Source organism: Ammospiza caudacuta, chromosome 17, assembly GCF_027887145.1.
Source record: "Ammospiza caudacuta isolate bAmmCau1 chromosome 17, bAmmCau1.pri, whole genome shotgun sequence".
NCBI classification, from domain to species: Eukaryota; Metazoa; Chordata; class Aves; order Passeriformes; family Passerellidae; genus Ammospiza; species Ammospiza caudacuta.
The window spans coordinates 14861996-14880530 of record NC_080609.1 but is presented as its reverse complement, the minus strand read 5'-3'; the positions used below and the strand labels follow the sequence as shown (position 1 = coordinate 14880530).

At 53.4% G+C, this 18535-nt stretch overlaps 2 protein-coding genes across 4 annotated transcripts in view; one reads left to right on the top strand and one right to left on the bottom strand.

The window, feature by feature from the left end:
* Positions 1-4943: 4943 nt before the first annotated feature.
* TNFRSF13B (TNF receptor superfamily member 13B) lies at positions 4944-9886 on the top strand. Its single transcript, XM_058816309.1, has 5 exons — positions 4944-5009; positions 7014-7154; positions 7947-8063; positions 8525-8725; positions 9612-9886. The coding sequence occupies exons 2-5, from the start codon at positions 7016-7018 to the stop codon at positions 9884-9886; spliced, it is 732 nt and encodes a 243-aa protein (XP_058672292.1). The 5' UTR covers positions 4944-5009; positions 7014-7015.
* A 4171-nt stretch (positions 9887-14057) lies between these two features.
* Positions 14058-18535, bottom strand: part of USP22 (ubiquitin specific peptidase 22) — an 89333-nt gene continuing 84855 nt past the window's right edge. For all 3 annotated transcript variants that reach the window (XM_058815817.1, XM_058815819.1, XM_058815818.1), the window contains 2 exons: positions 16875-17024; positions 14058-14973 (listed from right to left, as the gene is read on the bottom strand). In XM_058815817.1, coding sequence (XP_058671800.1) covers positions 14931-14973; positions 16875-17024 — 193 coding nt within the window. In that variant the 3' untranslated portion in view covers positions 14058-14930. The remainder of the gene's footprint in view (positions 14974-16874; positions 17025-18535) is intronic.

Genomic DNA, 18535 nt, shown 5'->3' with positions numbered 1-18535 from the left:
AAGGCCCATGAGGATGGGCCAGAGCAAGCGGCACATGCATGCAGAGGCTTGGGCTTGTCCCAGAAACCACAATAAATCCTCTCCCACCAAGCAGAACTTTCCTCTTGTCCAGAGATGCTAAATGTCTGCGAGTTCATACCTTACTCCGAAAATTGATTAATTACACCTACAGCTGGGTTATCAGTGCCTGCTGCTGCCACCAGACCTCGCTGTGCTTTAGCAGGAAAATCCAAATCTTTTGCTCCCTCCTGGTTTTCCCCACATTTTGGCTGCTGGGCAGGGCAGAGGGGATATCCCTGTGGGGCTGCCTGCCCTGCCAACCCCATTTCACCTCAGCATCCCTGCTGAAAACAGCACCCTGTGCAAACCTCAGCCCCCTTGGCCACCGCCCTGAGCCGCCAGCGCGGCCGTGGGATGTCTGCTCTGCTGGCTCCATAGAATGCAAGTCCTACAAATGAAAATGTCACATGGCCCTAAATTAAGTACTTTGGAGAAACCCATTATAAAGCAGCAGCACAATTAGCTTTATCAGCCAGCCCAGAGTCATGCCAAAAAACCAAAGCCGACTCACTTGACAGGAGCTGCCATCCATGAAACCAAGCTAACGACCTTAATTATATTTTTAGCTTCTAATTTTTGGCTGACACCATCCTCAATTACCCAGCCCATAATTTGTGCGGGGACGGCGATCAGCCTCACCTGGCCTGTAATTCCCAGGATCAGCCCTTTTATCCCTTTTAAATATTAAATTGACTCCCACTGGCCACCCTCCAGTCCTCTGGAATTTCCCCAGGGTTTTAGAGTTAAAAATTAACAGCAGAGCTCCTGGGCAGGCTGCAAACCCCTTCCCATGAGGGTTCTGCCAGGAAAACACCTCTCCAGAGAGAATTCAGCAGTGAGGGCAAGGAGTTGTTCCCACCAGGTCAAAACCCCACGTAATCAGATCAGCTGTTCTGGCCAAAGATTGTTCTTTGACTCATCTCCCTTCTCCACCACCCACGCTTTACACCTCAGCACACAGCCCTGCCACTGAACCCTGCTCCTTCCCTACGCGTTTTTAGGGCTTTTTCCTCATTTCTGTGCCACACCTCAGCCAACCCAGGTCTTTCCCCATCTGGCCATCCTTGTCTCCAGCTGGGTTTGGGGAGCACAGCCTGGGTTTTGGTAAAATTTGGTAAAATGCTTTCCTTTTCCTGATGAGTGCTGGGTTTTGGCAAGGAGGCTGTTGCAGCCCCACCCTGCTGATGCAGCTCTGGAGCCTGGGTCACCCAGGGCTCACCCACAGCCCTGGCACAGCCTCTGTGAGGGTCAGAGCTGGCACAGGGTGCCCAGGCCCCGGTGGGCACTGAGCACCCTTGGGTGATGCCCCAGGGGTGGTGCCAGGACGAGGAGCAGAGGGAGAATGGAGCAGTGTGGGCTGAGAGGGGGGCTCTGAAACCCCCGAATTTGGGGGTGCTGGAATGGAGGTGCCAGGGACGGGCAGGAGCCAGGCTGGGGCTGCATCCCACAGGGACCTGTCCCACCTGGGCTGGATGGGCCTGGAGCAGCCTGGGCTGGTGAAAGGCGTCCCTGTGCCTGTCGGGGGTGGAACTGGATGGGCTTTAAGGTCCTTTCAAACCCAACCATTCCATAAATTGTGATTCCCTTTGGCCGCGCTGGAGGATTCCGGGTGCGGGGACAGCCGGAGCCAGCGGGAGCCGGGCTGGGCTGGCCGAGGGTGCCATCTCCTGGGGACAGACAGACAGAACAGAGCGACAGACACACAGAGCCTGGGGACAGACACACAGAACACAGCGACAGACACACAGCACAGAGCAGGGAACAAAACAGAGCCTGCGGAGAGAGCCACAAACCAGATCCTGGGAACAGACACACAGCACAGAGCGACAGACACACAGATCTGATCCTGGGGACAGACGGACAGAACAGAGCAGGGGACAGACACACAGATCTGATCCTGGGGACAGACACACAGAACGGAGCCTGGGGACAGACGGACAGATCCTGGGGACAGAGCCACAGATCCTGGGCACAGACACAAAGAACAGATCTTGGGGACTGAACAGATCCTGGGGACAGACCCCCAGAAGAGATCCTGGGGACAGAGCCACAGACCAGACCCCGGGGACAGACAGACACACAGGACAGACCCTGGGGACAGCCGTGCCCAGGAGCTCCGGACAGCAGTGGGGACAAGGAGCCGCACGCTGGGGACACGGGGATGCCCTCACGAGTGGCGGTGCCACAGCACGGCCACGGCCCTGCAGAGCCCCCTGGTGTCCCCAGGGCCCTGCACAGCCTGGTGACAGCAGTGACAGCCCTGCAGTGACGCTGGGTGTGCTGTGAGGTGACGGTGACAGGACAGGGGGATGCCCCGGGACAGGCACAGCCTGGCCTCGGCGCCCCGCGGGGAATTGGGGTGACAGAAATGAGCCCTCGGAGCCGGCTGTGCTCAGAATGAGCCCTCGGAGCCGGCTGCGCTCAGCCCGACCCACAGTCGGCAGTTTCGGCCGAAAAAGGCTCCTCTTCCCCTTCCCCTGCTCCCCTCTCAGCTCCTCTTCCTCTCCTTCCCCCTCGGCCCCTTTTCTCAGCTCCTGAAGGCAGCAGGTGTGTGAGCAAATCTCCTGCCCAAGGCTCAGCACTGCCAAAAGCAGCCGGGCTGAGGGAGGAAATCATCCCAGCAAAGCTGCTCAAGGGGAAGGCAAAGCACCCCTAAAACTTCAGGGCCAAACATTGCCCACCCTGTCTGCCTGTGCCACCTGCAGCTCTCCTTGCAGCACTGCCGCTGGGGCAAGAGCCCAGCAGAAAAATAGATTTTGTTGTCAGGAAAAAACTGTGCTCTGTCACCCCAGAGGGAGTGGGGCACCTCCAGAGCCAGGTGCAGATGGGCACTGAGGGATGCAAAACCTTGTGGGGGATGCAGAGGGATGCAGGGGGATGCAAAGCCTGCTGAGGGATTCACGGCACTGGGAGGATGCACAGGGAGCTGCTGGTTTGTAAGAATCCTGGTTGATGCTCTGGGGAAGCAGTGAACTCAGCAGAGGAAGGGTTTAATCCAGAAATCCAGAGCAGGGGGTGGCTGAGAGCAGAAATCCTGGTGGTGGCTGCCCAAAGCTCAGGAACAGCCCCAGGGTGGCAGCCGCTGCCTTGGCTGTGGGGCAGGAGCTCATGGGGCACCGTGTCTGGAGGTGCTCAGAGCCCTCAGAGGCTGCAGGAGGGGTGAGGGTGTCTGGGGCACAGGGGGTGAGGAATGGGGCACAGAGCCAAGGAAATGGGGCTCCAGCCCAGCCAGCCCCAGAACTGTACAGCTGAAAGCACACTGCCTGCTCCCTGCTCAGCCAGGAGGGACAAACCACCCCCAAGTGCTTCTCACTTCCCTCCCGAGGGCTCACCAGGGTGGAAACTGCGAGTCTCTGCTGCTATTTACAGCAGTGAGTTTCCCCTGCAAAACCCCGAGAGCAGCTCGGGGCTGGGGCCGCCTCTGCAGGGCCATCTCCTGCTCTGCCACACTCACCCAGCTCAGGCAGTGCCAAAATGGGGATGTCCCTGCCAGGGGAGGCTCAGCACAGCAGTGACCTCATCCTTTGTGCCAGGTACATGTGGCACTGTCCCTGTGGTGCCTCCTCTGCTGCTCCTTGCTCCAAGCCCTGAGGTGCTCAGGATGGTGCCAGAGCTGCTTCCCACCCACCCTCCCTCAGGATCTGGGATCTCATGGGCCACATCCATGAGGTGCTGGGCTCCTCTGGGCTCTGCTCCCCCTGAGCAGGACCAGCCTCCAGTGTCCCTGCAATGGGCACGGCAGCCAAACATCCCCTGGCCTCTCCAGCTGCACGTGGCGAGCACAAATCAGGAGCTTTGAACCAACCAGAGGAACCCTTGGTGCTGCTCCACGAGTGCTTTTAGTAACTGGTATTGTTGCTTCCTTCCTCCTTGAGCTGCTTCTGCAGAAAGGTCCCTCTGGGCTGAGCTGAGTCACGGCTGTGCCATGCTGCCAGCACCTCGTGTGCTGCCAAGCCATGCCCAGCATCCCTGCAGGAGCAGGGACAAAGCTCTGGGGCTGCCAGCAGGGCAGAGGGGGCTCTTTGCCTCTGTAAAAACCAGATGTGCTATTAATGAGTTGTTAATGTGCTATTAATGAGTTATTAGTGTGCTATTAATGAGTTATTAATGTGCTATTAATGAGTTATTTATGCTTTGTGCCCCCAGCCCAGCCAGGACTCAGCTGCCCATGCAGGGCATAGCACATAGCACAGCCCTCCTGCCTCCCAGACATGGAGGCACCTGAGAAAATCAGTGTTTAGGACACCTCACAAAAAAAAAAAAAATCAGTGTTTAAGGCACCTCACCAAAAAAAAAAAAAAATAAATCAGCGTTTAAGGCACCTCACAAAAATAAAAAAAAATCAGCGTTTAAGGCAACTCACATGTTCTGTGAATTGTGAGCAGGAGACAGGACAGTGGCTTGTGCTGACCATGCTGGGGACATGGGGAGGATGGAAGTGCTTGGTCCTGGCAGGGTAAAACTCCTTTCCCTGAAGGAAACATGCCCCTGGCACAGGCTGCAGTGGTGGAACCACCCCTGGAGGGATCTAAAAGGTGTTTCAGGGTGGCACTTGGGGACGTGACCGTGGCAGTGCTGGGGACATGGCTGGGCTCAGTCTGAGAGGGTTTTCCCAGCCCTTGTGATTCTGGGATTCTGCTGAGAGCTCCCACTCCACAGGGCCCTCTGCAATGTGCCCACCTGGGCCAGCACACCTGTCCCTGTCCTGGTGACACACCAGCCCGCAGTGTCCCCACGCTGTCCCAGCAGCCCAGGGACCCAGAGCCAAGGCAGGGCCCTGAGTGTGCAGCCGATTTGCATGGAAGGGACGAGGGGAAGCCCCAGGAAGTGCAGAGCCAGGCATTAACCAAATCTCTCTAATAATAACCCCGGGCCAGGCAGGGCTCAGTGCTGCAGCTCCAGGGCCATGGCTGGAGCCCAGGGGGAGTAGCCACTGCTGAGAGCCACATGTGAGTGACCCATGGGGGGCTCTGGGGTGGGATGGGGGGTTTGGGGCCAGGGCTGGGGCTGGGCATGATCCCAGGGCCAGCAAGGAGGGGAGGCTCGGCTCAGAGCTCCCACCCTGCTGTGGGGCTGGAGGGGGAATCTCAGAAGGGTTTGAGCTGGTGGGGAGCTGAATTCTCATCCTGTTCCACCCCCTGCCATGGCAGGGACGCCTCCCACTGTCCCAGGTGCTTCCAGCCCCATCCAACCTGGCCTTGGGCACTTCTAGGGACGGGGCAGCCCCAGCTGCTCTGGGCACCTGTGCCAGGGCCTGCCCACCCTCACAGGGAAGAATTTTTCCTGATAATTTATCTAAATCTACCCTCCTTCAGCTAAAAGCCATTCCCCCCTGTCCTGTGGTTCCTTGAAGCTTTGCATGAGGGGCCTGTGGGGAAATTCAGAGGGTCCTGAGAGGCAGAGGGAGAGACTCACCTGGCTCTGCTGGAAAATCCATGGCTGAGAATTCCGTGCTGGGAGCACCACGTGTACCTTGGGACTCCCCAGGGAGGGGAAGGTCTGTCCTAGAAGAGACCAAACATCTCCTTGGGGGTGTCCTTGGGAGGGAGGTGCCCAGGCTGCAGCTCCTCAGCTTTAACACAGCCCCAGATCTGTTCCCATCCCTTATCCCATGGGAAATCCACCCAGGCCAAGGCTGGCTCAGCCCCTGCCACCCCCAAGGGTTCCCTGCCAGCCCTGGGGCTGCTCTGGGGGCAAAGCTCAGGTTTGGTCCCAGAGCACCCGAGGGGAGCAGTGGCCTGAGCCTCGCTCTGCCCTGGGGATGTCTCTTTTATATTTTATATAAAATTAAATAAGTCATTATTTAATTTTATAGCAATGTTAATCGAACAACTGGCAGTGTCAGGGCAGCATCCCAGTGCAGAGAGGATTTTCCCCTGGGAATGGGGGTGGGGTTTCTCTCATGCTGCCCCAGGCAGGACCCAGCTCATCCTGCAGGGAAGGTTCTGGATGGGCAGGGGCAGCACAGATGTGCAAAGTGCCCAATCTCTGAGTCCTGGAGAGAGATCCTGGAGGAGCACTGGGGATTTTCTCTATAAAAATCAAAGTTTTGGCCCTGCCAAGCAGCAGCTCAGCCTGTGGGCACACAGAGCTGACAATGCAGCTTGGGGAAGCTTTGAGCCTTTGGGGCCATCAGCACCAGCATCTCCCACCCTGCAGGAAAGAGCTGCAGCTCCAGGAGGGCTCAGGGAGGGATGGGGCTCTCGGGAGCCCTCTCAGGCTGCAAAGGGCTCATGGCCAGCACTGCCCCCCTCGGCTGGGTTTGAGCTTCCTGCAGCTGCAGCCCCTGCGTGTGGCGCAGCCCAGGGGCTGTCATCAGCCAGCCAATTCCTCTAAATGTGAGGTCTGGGTGGTTTTTGTGCTGCTGAGAGCTGCTCCTGTGCCTCTGGCATCACATCCAGTGCACAATGGCACTGGGAGCACTGGGGCAGCAGAGGATGGGACAAGAACCCCTGACAGGGACAAGAGCACGTCCACCTCCAGCTGGCACTGCTTAAACTGGTGCCTGAAGTCTCCTGGGGAGATTTCCCTCCTTCTTCTGCTCTGACATTTCTTATTCATCAGCCTGGTTTCACTATGACACCAGAACACCCAAGAGAAAGGGCAGCAATGACACACAAGGTGGTGGTTCTGGTACTTTCAGAAAAGCCTGTAAGGACAGCAATAGTCCCCAGTGCTCCTCTGGCAGGTGCAGGGACCCCCAGACCCCCAGGGCACAGCTCAGGGGCACCTCCAGGCCAGGGTGGGCTCTGTGTGTGTCCCCTGGCACTGGCACAGGACACACACAGAGCCTGAACAGCAGATTGGGCTGTGTGCTCCTGCTCAAGCCTGGGCCCAGAGAGGCTGAGGCACAGCCAGGATCCCCCCGCAGGGTGCCAGCCCCAGAAGGGGACAAAGTGGCTGCAGAGCTCCCCATGGTGACCCCCCCACACCCACCTGTGTCTCTCCTGCAGCCATGGATGGGCCACGAGCGGGGCAGGATGCCATGAGGAACTGCACTGACCAGCAGTACTGGGACACCCTCGTTTCGCAGTGCATCCCCTGCAGCCTGGCCTGCAGGCAGTCCCTGGCCAGGAAGTGTGATGCTGTGTGTGGTGAGTCTGGGCTGCCCTGCATGGGAGAGCCAGGGATGGGGCCAGGCTGGGAGCGAGGAGCAGAGCCTGGGATGAGCCCCAGGGCAGGCTCAGAGCCAGCTCAGGCCAAATGCACAGCGGGATGTGGCAGCTCCCCAGGGATGGGCTGGGGCTGGCAGGACCAGGGGCTGCAGCTCTGCTCCCTTCTGGGGTCACCAGGCTGCACCTGCACTCCTGTTCCCTACTGGGGAATGCCCCATTCCACCCTCCAAAGGCAGGGATGTGGATAATGACAAACCCCCAGCCTGGGACAGGGCCTGAAAACACCTGGGGAGGAGGACAAGGGACAAATGAACTCTGGTGCCCAGCCCTGTGCCAGCACCCTTCCTGGAGCCACAGGCTGAGGTGGCTTCACCCCTCCAGGGCTCACTCAGCAGCCACAGGTCAACATCTCCTCCTTGAGGACAGGAGATGCCATTCCTGGCATCCTGAGGCAGGTTTTGGTGTGTCCCAAGGCGCTGTGCAAGCCCCAGGGCAGCAGCAGCAGCAGCCAGGAGCCCCCAGGTGAGCCCAGGCTGGCTGAGACCATCCCCTCCCCTCAGCTGCCAGCAGGGGCCTTTCCCCAGCTCTCCACCCCAAATCCCGGGTCTGTCCCCCTGGCAGCCCCACAGATGCTGTCAGTGCTGGGGGTGCAGGCAGGTCCCCCCTGAGCTGCCAGAGCAGGAGCTGGGCTCGTCCTGCCGTGCATTGGGGTGGGATGGATGTGCTGAGGACACCGTGATCATCTCACTCCCCTCCTCTCTCCTTCCCCAGAGTCCATGGACTGCAACAACAGACCTGGGTTTTACTACGATGATCTGGTGAAGAGCTGCATCAGGTGCAGCTCGGTGTGCGGGCAGCACCCCCGGGAATGCGCCCCGTCCTGCGAGCGTGAGTTGGGCAAGGGGCACCAGAACCCCCCCTTGTCCTGGAACTGGGGCTGGGGAAAGCAGCCAGGGCCCATTTCCCATTTCCTCCATCCCACCCCGGCCTTTCCCCGGTGCTCGCAGCCTGGGCAGCTCCCAGGGCAGGGGGGAGTTGGCAGCCCTGGGTCCCACCCGGCTGAGCTGCCCCAGGGAGGGGCAGAAAGAGGGGACAGGTAGAGCCCCAAGATCCCCAAGTCCTACACTGGGGTTGGGGTCCTACACCCCCTGAAGATGTGGGACGGTGTGAAAGGGGCACGGGAAGGGGTCTCCTCCACCTCACCATGGAGAAGCACCAGCGGGCAGAGGGGACACGGAGCTGCTCCCAAACCCTTTCCCAGCGCAGGGCACAGCGCTGGCAGCTCCTTCCCTGCCAGAAAGGCTCCGCAGAGGTGTCTGAGGTGTCCCGTCTGTCTGTCCTGCCCGCAGCCACGCCCGCGGCCGTGCTGGAGCCGGAGCCGTGCGCGGAGCAGGAGCCGTGGCTGGCGCTGTGGCTGCTGCTCGGGCTGTGCCTCGCCAGCCTGGGCTGCTCCCTGCTCCTGGGCTGGAGCCACCTGCGCAGGAGGGGAGAGCCGGGACACTGCCAGCCCAGCGCCGCCCCCTGCCACTGCCGGGAGGACCCTGCCAAAGGTGGGTGACACCGGGACGGGGGCAGACTGGGGGGCAGGCTTGGGCAGAGCTATTTCCTAAAGGGAGGGAGAAAAAGCAAAGACAATGAGGATGAGCCTGGGAGAGGAGCAGGACTGGAGCCCTGTGCCCGATTCTCCACCCTGACCCTTCAATCACTCCCTCCCCAGGCACAGATTCCCTCTTGGAGCTGCTCCACGGGCAGCAAATCTCCAGTCTCCATCCAGAGAGTGAGGGGACAAAAGCCAACCCCCTTCCAAAATGAACGCCTGAAAACAACCCAACCCTCTTCCAAAATGAACACCTGAAAACAACCCAACCCTCTTCCAAAACGAGCATCTGTCCCACAAAACCCCATAAATACCCAGTTTTAGTTCTGCCGCCAGAGGGGCTTCACAAGTCCTTGTGTCAGGGAGAACAGGAGAAAGGATACTGTGGAACAATTCACCATGGAAAAGGTGGTTTTATTCTTCCTCCTTTTCTTCTCTCCTGCCTTTCCAAAGAAAATAATGCCTACTTACCTGTTTCTGCACACACATCACACACACCTATGTTTACATGCATCCACCTCAAAGCCATCAATGTCAAAAATCACTGAGGAAAACCCCATGAGCCAATGTGACACCTGGAGTCACTCCAGGGACTGTCCCTCAGGCCATTCCTGTCTGCTTTGCTGAAGGACACAGGGATCAAAGGGTGATCTTTAAGATAAGCCACCAGGTCTGGAGAGATTCTCTGGGTGTTCCTGGTGGTGCAGTGAGTCCATGCTGGGAGCTGGGTGTCCTCTCCAGGTCCAGGAGCAGCTTTTCACCGGCTCTAGGGCAGCACTCCAGAGCATTCCCAGGTGAGAGCTGCTCCTGGGCCCCTCAGCTGATGCATTTATTTGCAGATGGGCTGGTGGAAGCCGCCAGCGTTGCTGAGGGATTCACCAGCATCAGAATCCCAGAGCCAGTGGAAACCTGTGGCTTCTGCTTCCCTGGACACGGCTCTGCTGTCCAAGAGACCAAACCGTGCCCCAGCAGCTCCGGCCACCCTGGGGACAGGGCTGCTCCCTCCTTCTCCGGGATCTGCAGCACGGGCAGCGCCGGGGCCCTGCCCAGCCCTGAGGACGGCCACTTCAAAATCATCTGCTCTCCTGCCCAGGAGAAAACACCCATGGTGTGAGCACAGAGGGGTTCCAGCACGGGATCACAGTGGGAGGATGCTCTCTGTGCCCCCAAACCAAAGCTGCTTCACCCTCTGTTGCCTGGCACAGCCTCTGCCCAGCCCAGGCTGCAGGACACAGACAGGGCTGGAGGCTGCACAGAGCTGTTTGCTTCCACTCAGGAAAACAAATTCCCATTTTTCTTGTGCACTCCCAGTGAAAGAAGTCGCTTCCCTTGTGGCAGCATCTGACTTCATCCTCCAGCTTGACCTGGGTGCATCCCAGCCCTTGGAGACATCTCATGGGGGCTTTTCATCCTGGTTCCACACCAGCATCCCTGCAAAGGATCCCTGCTCTCCTCTCCTCTCCCTGCCTGCAGATTCCTTCATCAATCAGAACAATGTTCAGCACAGCTGTAAACCTCTGAAATGTGGAATTGGGTCCAAGGATTTACTGGTGAAATTGATAAGGAGCCAGTGTGGGAAGCTCCAGTGCCAGTTCCCAGCACTGGCATGGGTGATGGTGAGGCTTTGCCTCAGGACCAGGACATGATGCTGCACATGAGGAGCTGGGACAGGCACCAAAACCCTCAATGGAACTGGGTTTAAATGTGAAAATTCATCCAAGGCTGAGAACTTTCTACAAAACTGGATTTATGTATATCTGACCTGGGTTATTCTGAAGAACTGGTAAAAGTGAGGAATCAGCTGGAGATAAAGCTGCTTTGAGAGAATATTTTTTTTTTTTTATCTAACCTGGCTTTGAAAGCTATCACAGAAAAATAGGGGTTTCAACATGTAATTTGAAGTTCTCATTTCCACTAAAGGAGACTGTAAGATTTTTTTTTTTTTTTTTGCAAAGAATCACTCCTGCTAGGAGCTCATCCCTTCCACTGTCTTAAACTAGAGCTTTAAACTTGAAAGAATAAATGTAATTCAATATATGCACCCCTTGGAAAGCAGGTTTTGCACTTACCTTGGGGCAGCACCAGCACATCCTCCCCTGGCACCAATGCCCCCAGCTCTGTGCCCCCCCTGCCCAAACTTCCCAGCAGGGACAGGGAATTCAGGAGAAGGAAAACCCTCAGCAGCATCAGCCAGGGCCTCCCCAGGCTGCCCCTTCCAGCAGGGGAACACCTGGATCCAGGCCAGCTCTGGTGCCCTACAGACCTTCAGGTGCCACCTCCAGGAACCCCTGGCCATGGCATTTGCACAGAGATTCAGAACCTTATTTAAAAACAGGATAGAATTAGTGAACACATGCCACCACTGCTGCAATTAGGGCATCCCTGAAGGATCAAGAGGTATCAATTATTCAAATGAGAAGGATTTTAGGGCTATGCCTGTGCTATGAGAGCAGGAGCTCACCCTGTGTGGCACCAGGAGCCCCAGCTGGCTCAGGAGGTCACTCACCTCACACCCAGGCAAAGCCAGGATGGGACAGGGCTGCTCCTCCTGTCACCGTGTGGTGTCCCAAAAATTGGGGAAAACTCTCAGCAGAAGCCAAATCCTGCCCAGACACAGGAGGGGAGCATCCCTCACCATCCCCTCCTTGTGGGAATAGAACTATAATTATCAGCACAGAAAAGGTAACAGAGAGCAACTTGAACAAATTAGCAGGAAAATAACAAACACCCTTAGCTGCAGAGCCAAGAGGAATCAGGGGATTTGGGCATTTTACAGCAGCTCTGAAAGAGCACACCTGGAGACATCAGTTCCAGTGTCAGAGGGACACCAGGAACAGCACACAGTAATTCCAGATGGGATGGGTCCAACCCCATTGGGAATTAAGGGCACTGATTCTGAGCAGGATCTCCTGCCAAGGGTTTAACCAATTCTCACATTTCTGCTTTTTCCATCAGGCACCAGCATCAGGCAAAGCTTTATCTCTACTCCAGAGGCTGAGGGACATGAAAATGGAGCTAAAAGCACTTTCTGGCTATTTTTGTGTCCTCTGTAGAGCCGTGTTCACTGCTGGCAGGTAACAGAACACACCCCACCGTGAGCCTGCACGGCTGCACCACTCTTTGTTTCCAGTCATTTCTGCAAATGCCTCCTCCCAACAGACCAGCTGTGCCGATAGAAAATGTACCTCAAAACAAACAAATCAAGCCCAAAGTGCTCCCCTGGATGAGGAGCTGTCGGTGCTGGCTGTCAGCACATCAGGGAGCCTTTGCCTCACCCTCCCTTAGGCTGCTCCAGCGTTTTCCTGCAGGCGCTGCTGAGGGAGTTCCAGAGGAACCTCCCGGGAATGATTCAGTGCAGGAGCTGCAGGGCTGAAGGGATGGAGGGGAAGAGAGGGCTGTGTGTGAGAGAAAGCAGCAGGAGGGGTAGGGCTGCTCATACGCCAGCAGCTGCTCTTCCATTTTTATAGGAAAAGGGAAAATGCTGTCCCCTCCTCTCGGAACCGGCGTGGATTTACTGCTGCTGGAAACAGAACCTGGTGTGATTGGGGCAGGGACACGGGGGGTGGGCTGGCAGGGGGGAGAAGGGGGTAAGAAAAGAATAAAAGACCTTTTAATACCCTAAGAATTCTGCTTTTGAAACCAGAAAGAGAGCCTTGAAAGCTCCCCCCGAGAACCATCTGCGCCGGTGCAGCCGCACAGAGCAGGAGCCTCTCCACCAGATGGGCGGGGAGGAAAAATTAAGGGTGATTTATACGGCTGCCTCGGCCGCCTCGGCCCCAAACAATTTGTTCCTAAAGGCTGTAACAAAGCCGGCTGCAGCAGCTCCGCCGGCTGAGCGTGTGCTGTGCAAAACAGAATTCATTAAAAGGGCAGCCAAAGGCTCAGAGCGACAAAGCGAAGGCAGCGCTGGAACCATCCTCATCGCCATCATCATCCTCATGCTCCTCGGCGTTTGCCGCGGGGTGGCAGTCCCGCTCCGGCCGGGATGCAGCGCAGCAGCGCTGGGGATGACAGGGCTGGCTGTCGCTGCCTTCCTCCGCAAGCTGCTGCATTATTAACCAGCACGGAGAGCAGCCACGGGGCCGTACTCGCCCTGGGAAGGAGGGGCCGCTCTCCTGCGGCTCCTGCTCAGGAATGCTCGGCTCAGAGCGGGCGGCACCGAGCACAAAGGGGAATTAAATTGTTCCACAGGCAGGAACGCGATGGTCTCGGCAGTGCGGGCACCCCCGCACCACACCCAGCTCCTGGGTCTGGCTCGGGATGTTCTATTTGTCCTTCCCTCCTCCGTGCCCTGTCACCGATGTACAAAACCTCCTCGTACTGTTCCAGTCTGTGTGCAAATCAGAAGAATTCCACCTGTTCAGCTGCTCCTGTAAGACGGTAATTTAAAACCCAAACACTCAATTCCCTTATTTTGCTGTTTATCAGACTGTGTGAGACACCTGTACCTCATTCCTAAAGGCTTCGATCCCTCCCTGCCTTCCCACACTGGCAAAGCTGGGGAATGCCTGGCAGGGGATTTATTCAGAGATTAAAGATCAGAGCAGCTGTGGCTGCCCCTGGATCCCTGGAAGTGTCCAAGGCCAGGCTGGATGGGGCTTGGAGCAACCTGGGAATGTGGAAGGGGCTGGAACAAGATGATGCTGAAAATCCAACCCAAACCATTCTGTGACTTTTGGTGTGACACCAATTCACACAGTGCCCAGCTGACTCTTCACCCTCTCCACACTGGAGAACAAAGCTGGTTTTGCTCTTAGCTCTGTTCTGAAGGTTTCCTCTCCCAGGCTGCAATTCCACCCCCAGCCCAAGCTCCTGAGAGTGAGATCCAGCACGAGCAGCTCCTGCTGGTGCCTCCCCACAAGACAGAAGGGGAGGAAAGGCCCCAGAGCTGAGAGCTGAGAACACCAACACACAGACTGTGCCACTGCTAGAGGAGAAGAGCTCGTGAAGAGTTAATCCATGTGGGAGGATATAAGGAACCAATACCAGCCTAGCACATACCAGGAAAATGTGTTGTTTACTTAGAGCACTGCAGAAGGGCTCAATAGCAGCAGATCCATCGCTCAAAGCTGCCCCAGCAGCGACCACTCCCAACAGATGGTACATTTTTCACCACTGAGGTTCTCTCAAGTGTCAGATATATATAAATCCACCTTTGGAAAGCAGCAGGAGGGATAAAAAACCAAACCAAAACCAGCAACAACAAAATAAGCGCTTTTGAGAAATTCAAACTTATTCACAAGATTAAAAAAAAAAAACCAACAAAACAAAACCAAAAAGAACCAAGACCACTCTTACAGTATAAACACACCAATTCATTCATTTTTACTGATGGTTGCATTTATGAATTTCATTCTCGTGAAAAAAGGGAATAAAAGGAAAAAAATTAAGAAAATAGCTATTTATAGAAAACAAAACAAAAAAGGGCTCAAACAACAGAATCTGTGCTGATGCTTTTGAATGAGCAGTCCGATGGCATTGAACATTACCTGTGCAAGCAGGCATGCTTGAAAACCTGTCTGAGTACTGCAGCTTCAGTCCCACAATCCAGGATTTCTTTTATGGTTGTTGGAAAAAAAAGAGCCTAATAGTTTCATACTGTATTTATTTAATAACTAAAATTCACAAATAAAAAGATACTTGCAAAGTCCTTTAGTTGTCTCATCCCCTCCTCCTCCACTCTACTGCTTTCAGACCCATATGCATAAAAAAATGGGTTTGGATTTTTAATTTTAACTGTTAATATGATTGGTCGTTGGAGCTGAAGCACCAAATGGAGAAGATGCTTTATGGAGATGAGGGTAGAATCCTTTGCCTTCCCACACACATTTCTGGAGGAACACAGGAGATGTACCAGTGCCCGGACTCCTCTGCTCCCATTTCCCCCACCCAGAGCATTCCTTTCATTTTATATTTCCTCTGTTAAGTGACTGACTGCAGCCTCTTTTCCCCCTTTCTGTCCTCGTGGGACTGCACACACGTTGGACATTGTTCATTTCTCACTCTCCAGGCTGTGAGTCAGTGTCAAGTAGGTCCTGTTACAGCTCAGTGCGAGTTGGTTTGTAATGGGTCTTTTCATTTCAGGTAGGTTTGTGTGTCGATTCAGAAGGCTTGAGTTGTTTCTTCCTTGTTTACATCTGACAAGCTGCTGGATAAGGCTATTCATACTCCAGGAACTGTTTGTGATAGAACAGCAAATATCTGCAAGAGAGCAGAGGGACAGTGGCAGTTCTGTGCCAAAGCAGATGAGTTTCCATTGATGCAACCATAAGACATGAGGGCTGTTAATTTTGGTTTTCTTTTCAATTTGAGGCGATTCCAGGGATGAGAAGGGGGGAAGCCAGCTGACATAATTTTACCAGCAACTCAGGGAACTGAACAGCTGAACACCAAAGAGGAATCCCATGGGTGCCCCATCCCTGGAAGTGTTCAAGGCTAGGGACAGGGCTTGGAGCAACCTGGGATAGTGAAAGGTGTCCCTGTCCATGGCAGGGGGTTGGAATGAGACGAGATTTAAGGTCTTTTCTTAGCCAAGCCATTCTATGATTCTATGAAAGAGTCGAACCTTGTAAAATCTACTCAGGACCTGAAAACTCTGGAGGATTGGATTTTGTTGGTGCTCAGACAGGCAGCAACCATTTAACACTGATGTGGCACAAAATAAAGGTGCTTTAAGGTACAGCTGTTGCTTCAGAGTCACACTACCAGAGATCAGACCAGGATTACTGCAAACTGCTCCCATTTACTGGAACAGAAGCAAAGTGAAGCAGCAGCCATGTGGGTGAACACTCATGTCCCAGTCAAATGTCTCATGTGTCAATCTGCACTCAAATCTTGTGTTTTAAAGGATGAAGTTCTTCCTGACCCTAATTGCTGTGTGTGTACTGGTACAGCAGAGAGCCCAGCTCCTCAGCAGCCACACAGAACAAGGGGACTGATCTCCACACAACCCTTACCCACCCTGACACAGCCTCAGAGCACTTCTGAGACGTTCCAATTGTTACAATTCCATCCAAGCCCTGTGGATTCCCTCACGAGATGCAGAGCTAAAGTGTCAGCCTTTATCTGAACCAGGGAAATGCATCAAAGCTCCAACCAGCCTTTATGGGCAATAGCTGTGTTGTACATCCTCTCCTCCTTGCCTCTGGCAGGTTCTTCCATGGGCATAACCCCACCTGAGCACCAGGCATGTGTTACTGAATTACAACAAACTCATTTCTCTGCTCACCTCAAAGCAGAAGTTCCCTGTCAAGTCATTTAACACTAAAATTCAGGTATTATAGATTTCTGTTTTTACTTCCCGATTGAAGTTTAAAAAAAGGAAAAACGGGGAAAATCTATTAAAAAAATTACAACCTGAACATTGTGCCTGCAGCAATCCTTGAAAATGTCATGAATAATTAAAACAAGAATGGTAAAGACTTATCTCTGCAGTACCAAGTCCACAGTGGAAAATGCAAAATGAAGACTTCAGATTTTAAGTTGCTTTTTTCTTGGAACATACACCAGTCCCCAGTGCTTCCCTCAAATAAGGAATACCACGGTGCTTCCTTGAAAAATACTGCTCTGTCCTCCCAAAGCTTGTGTAATATAAATATCAGAAGCCATAACGTCAATCTGAGATTAATTTAAAGCCATGAGCTAAGGAACAGCTCATGTTCTCTACCTGCCTCCCATAGAGCTTTGCTATTCTGGGTCACAGCACTTCCTTCATGGCTTTTCTTCCAATCTTTTACACTCATCATAATCCAAAGGTTCTGCAGGCACAGACTGGATTGTGTCAGAGGTAAGCACTGCTCCTGCACTGGGAGATCACATCACTTTGGTTTTCAGAATCCCTTCCATGAGCAGCAGTTCCAGACATTGCAGTCATCTGATGTCCCTTGTCCTTCCCCTTCCTTTCCTTCAGCAAATCCAGGGTTATAAAGCAATCATGGATAAATGTAACTGTGCAGCCTCCATGCTGAAGCACTGAGCATTACAGGGGATATTCAAGAGAGAAATTATCCTTCTCTATGATTTAAAAGGGTTTTTTTTAAGTAAGGAAAACCCAACAAAGGTGAAAGTTTGCCTTCTTTTCCCCTTCCCAGGGCACCACTTACCCTTCACTGTCTAGCACATCCTTAATGCTTGCCTTGGTGATAATGGCATCATCACACTTGAACCACTGGTCCTTGTGCTGCCTGATGAAGCTGGTATAGTGCCCACTCTCCAAGGTTCCCTGGTGATTAACTACTGCAAACAAGGAATACCTGGGACAGGAAACAGACCATCAATATGTGCATCCAAAGGGGGAAAGAACAGACATTTCAGACAGGCAGAAACTTTTGTTCATAAGCACACATAGTAATGGTAAAGGATCTGATCCACTGTAAAACAGCAGCTCTAACACTAGATGGGAAGAGGGTGGCCTTGCCCAGGGAAAAAAAGAAAAATTTCTCTTTTCCTGTTTGCTATTTTTGCAACTCTCCAGTTTGGTGATCACTGTCAGCTTTACCAATACTGGCTACCAAATTTGCTTCTAAAGTAGATCAGTATTGGTGCATTCCTGAAGAGGAACACTGATTACCCAGTCTGACCTTCTACTTCCCTGATTTACTCTAGTGAACCAGAAAAAATGCATCTGAAGTATGGGAAGGAGGTAATCTTAGATATTTCTAATGATAAACTGCTGAACTGATTAACTGCCCTTAATCTGCAAAGCCTGTACTTATTTTGAAATACTGAATATATTCAGCCTCAACTTCCAGCTCTCAGATGCTGCTGTGCATTTGCCTGAAAACTTGCAGGTCTACCTCTGTTCCAAAAAAGATACTGATAAGCAAGTTGCTCTCATTTTTTTTTCCTTCTCTTTTTTTTAAAGTGCAAGAATGAAGTCTTTAGCTCTTTTGTTCTAAGGTAAGATTTTGTTTCCAGTCTTAAATACACTAGTGGCTCTTTTTCAAGCATTTTCCACTCTCTTTAACTTTTTCTTAAAATGCTGCCCTCACACTTTGTGTGTGACACAAGCACAGCTGAATAATGGTAAAATAATCTCTCTAATCTCACTTGATATTGTCCTACTCAAGTTGAAAATTCACAGAACTCTCTGACACAGTGGTGCCACAACAAGGCACCTATTCACTGACTGCCTACAGAGCCACTGATTTAGAGCCACCCTCTCTAGGGGAGCCCTTGAATCCAGCTGGGATGGACAGCACACTTCAGTCCCAGCTGGAGCCTTCTGACATTGCCCCAGCCCTTCCCAGGCACCCAGATCCCTGAGGAGAAGTCTCTGCTCTCATTACCTAAATCTGCTTAATTTTCAACAATTTCTCCAAGTTAAGGCATGTGCAAACCACAAAAGTGATCAGCTGTGTTACCTTGAGACCTTTTCTACCCTACATCTAATGATTCAAGCCGTAGGCCCACACACCACCTGCATGGTGACACCTGCACTAAGACCTGGCTAGTTTGGTTTTACATATTTGTGTGATTCCAGTTTCTTACTGAAACCTTTAGTGGCAAATCAAGTGCCTTGAATTTAAATACACAACAGCAGCAATGAAAATTGTAATCTTATTTAACTGAAGAGGTAAGGTTTGTGTGACCATTTCTATTCGTTTCAATTACACCCCCTTTACATTCTTAAGCAAGGCCCACACCAGTCCATCATTTATTCTGACTGGAATCAATATCTGCCCAGGAGACCCCAGGATTACTGGGATCACCTGCTCCTGACTTTGAGTGTCAGTGTTCTAATTAATTACTTTCTTTGGTCTTC

Bases quoted from the DNA above. Each gene is read 5' to 3' on its own strand.
- TNFRSF13B (XM_058816309.1), top strand. From the start codon at position 7,016: ATGGATGGGCCACGAGCGGGGCAGGATGCCATGAGGAACTGCACTGAC. The intron at 7,155-7,946 runs GTGAGTCTGGGC...CTCCTTCCCCAG, and splicing joins GAAGTGTGATGCTGTGTGTG to AGTCCATGGACTGCAACAAC. The intron at 8,726-9,611 runs GTGGGTGACACC...ATTTATTTGCAG, and splicing joins CCGGGAGGACCCTGCCAAAG to ATGGGCTGGTGGAAGCCGCC.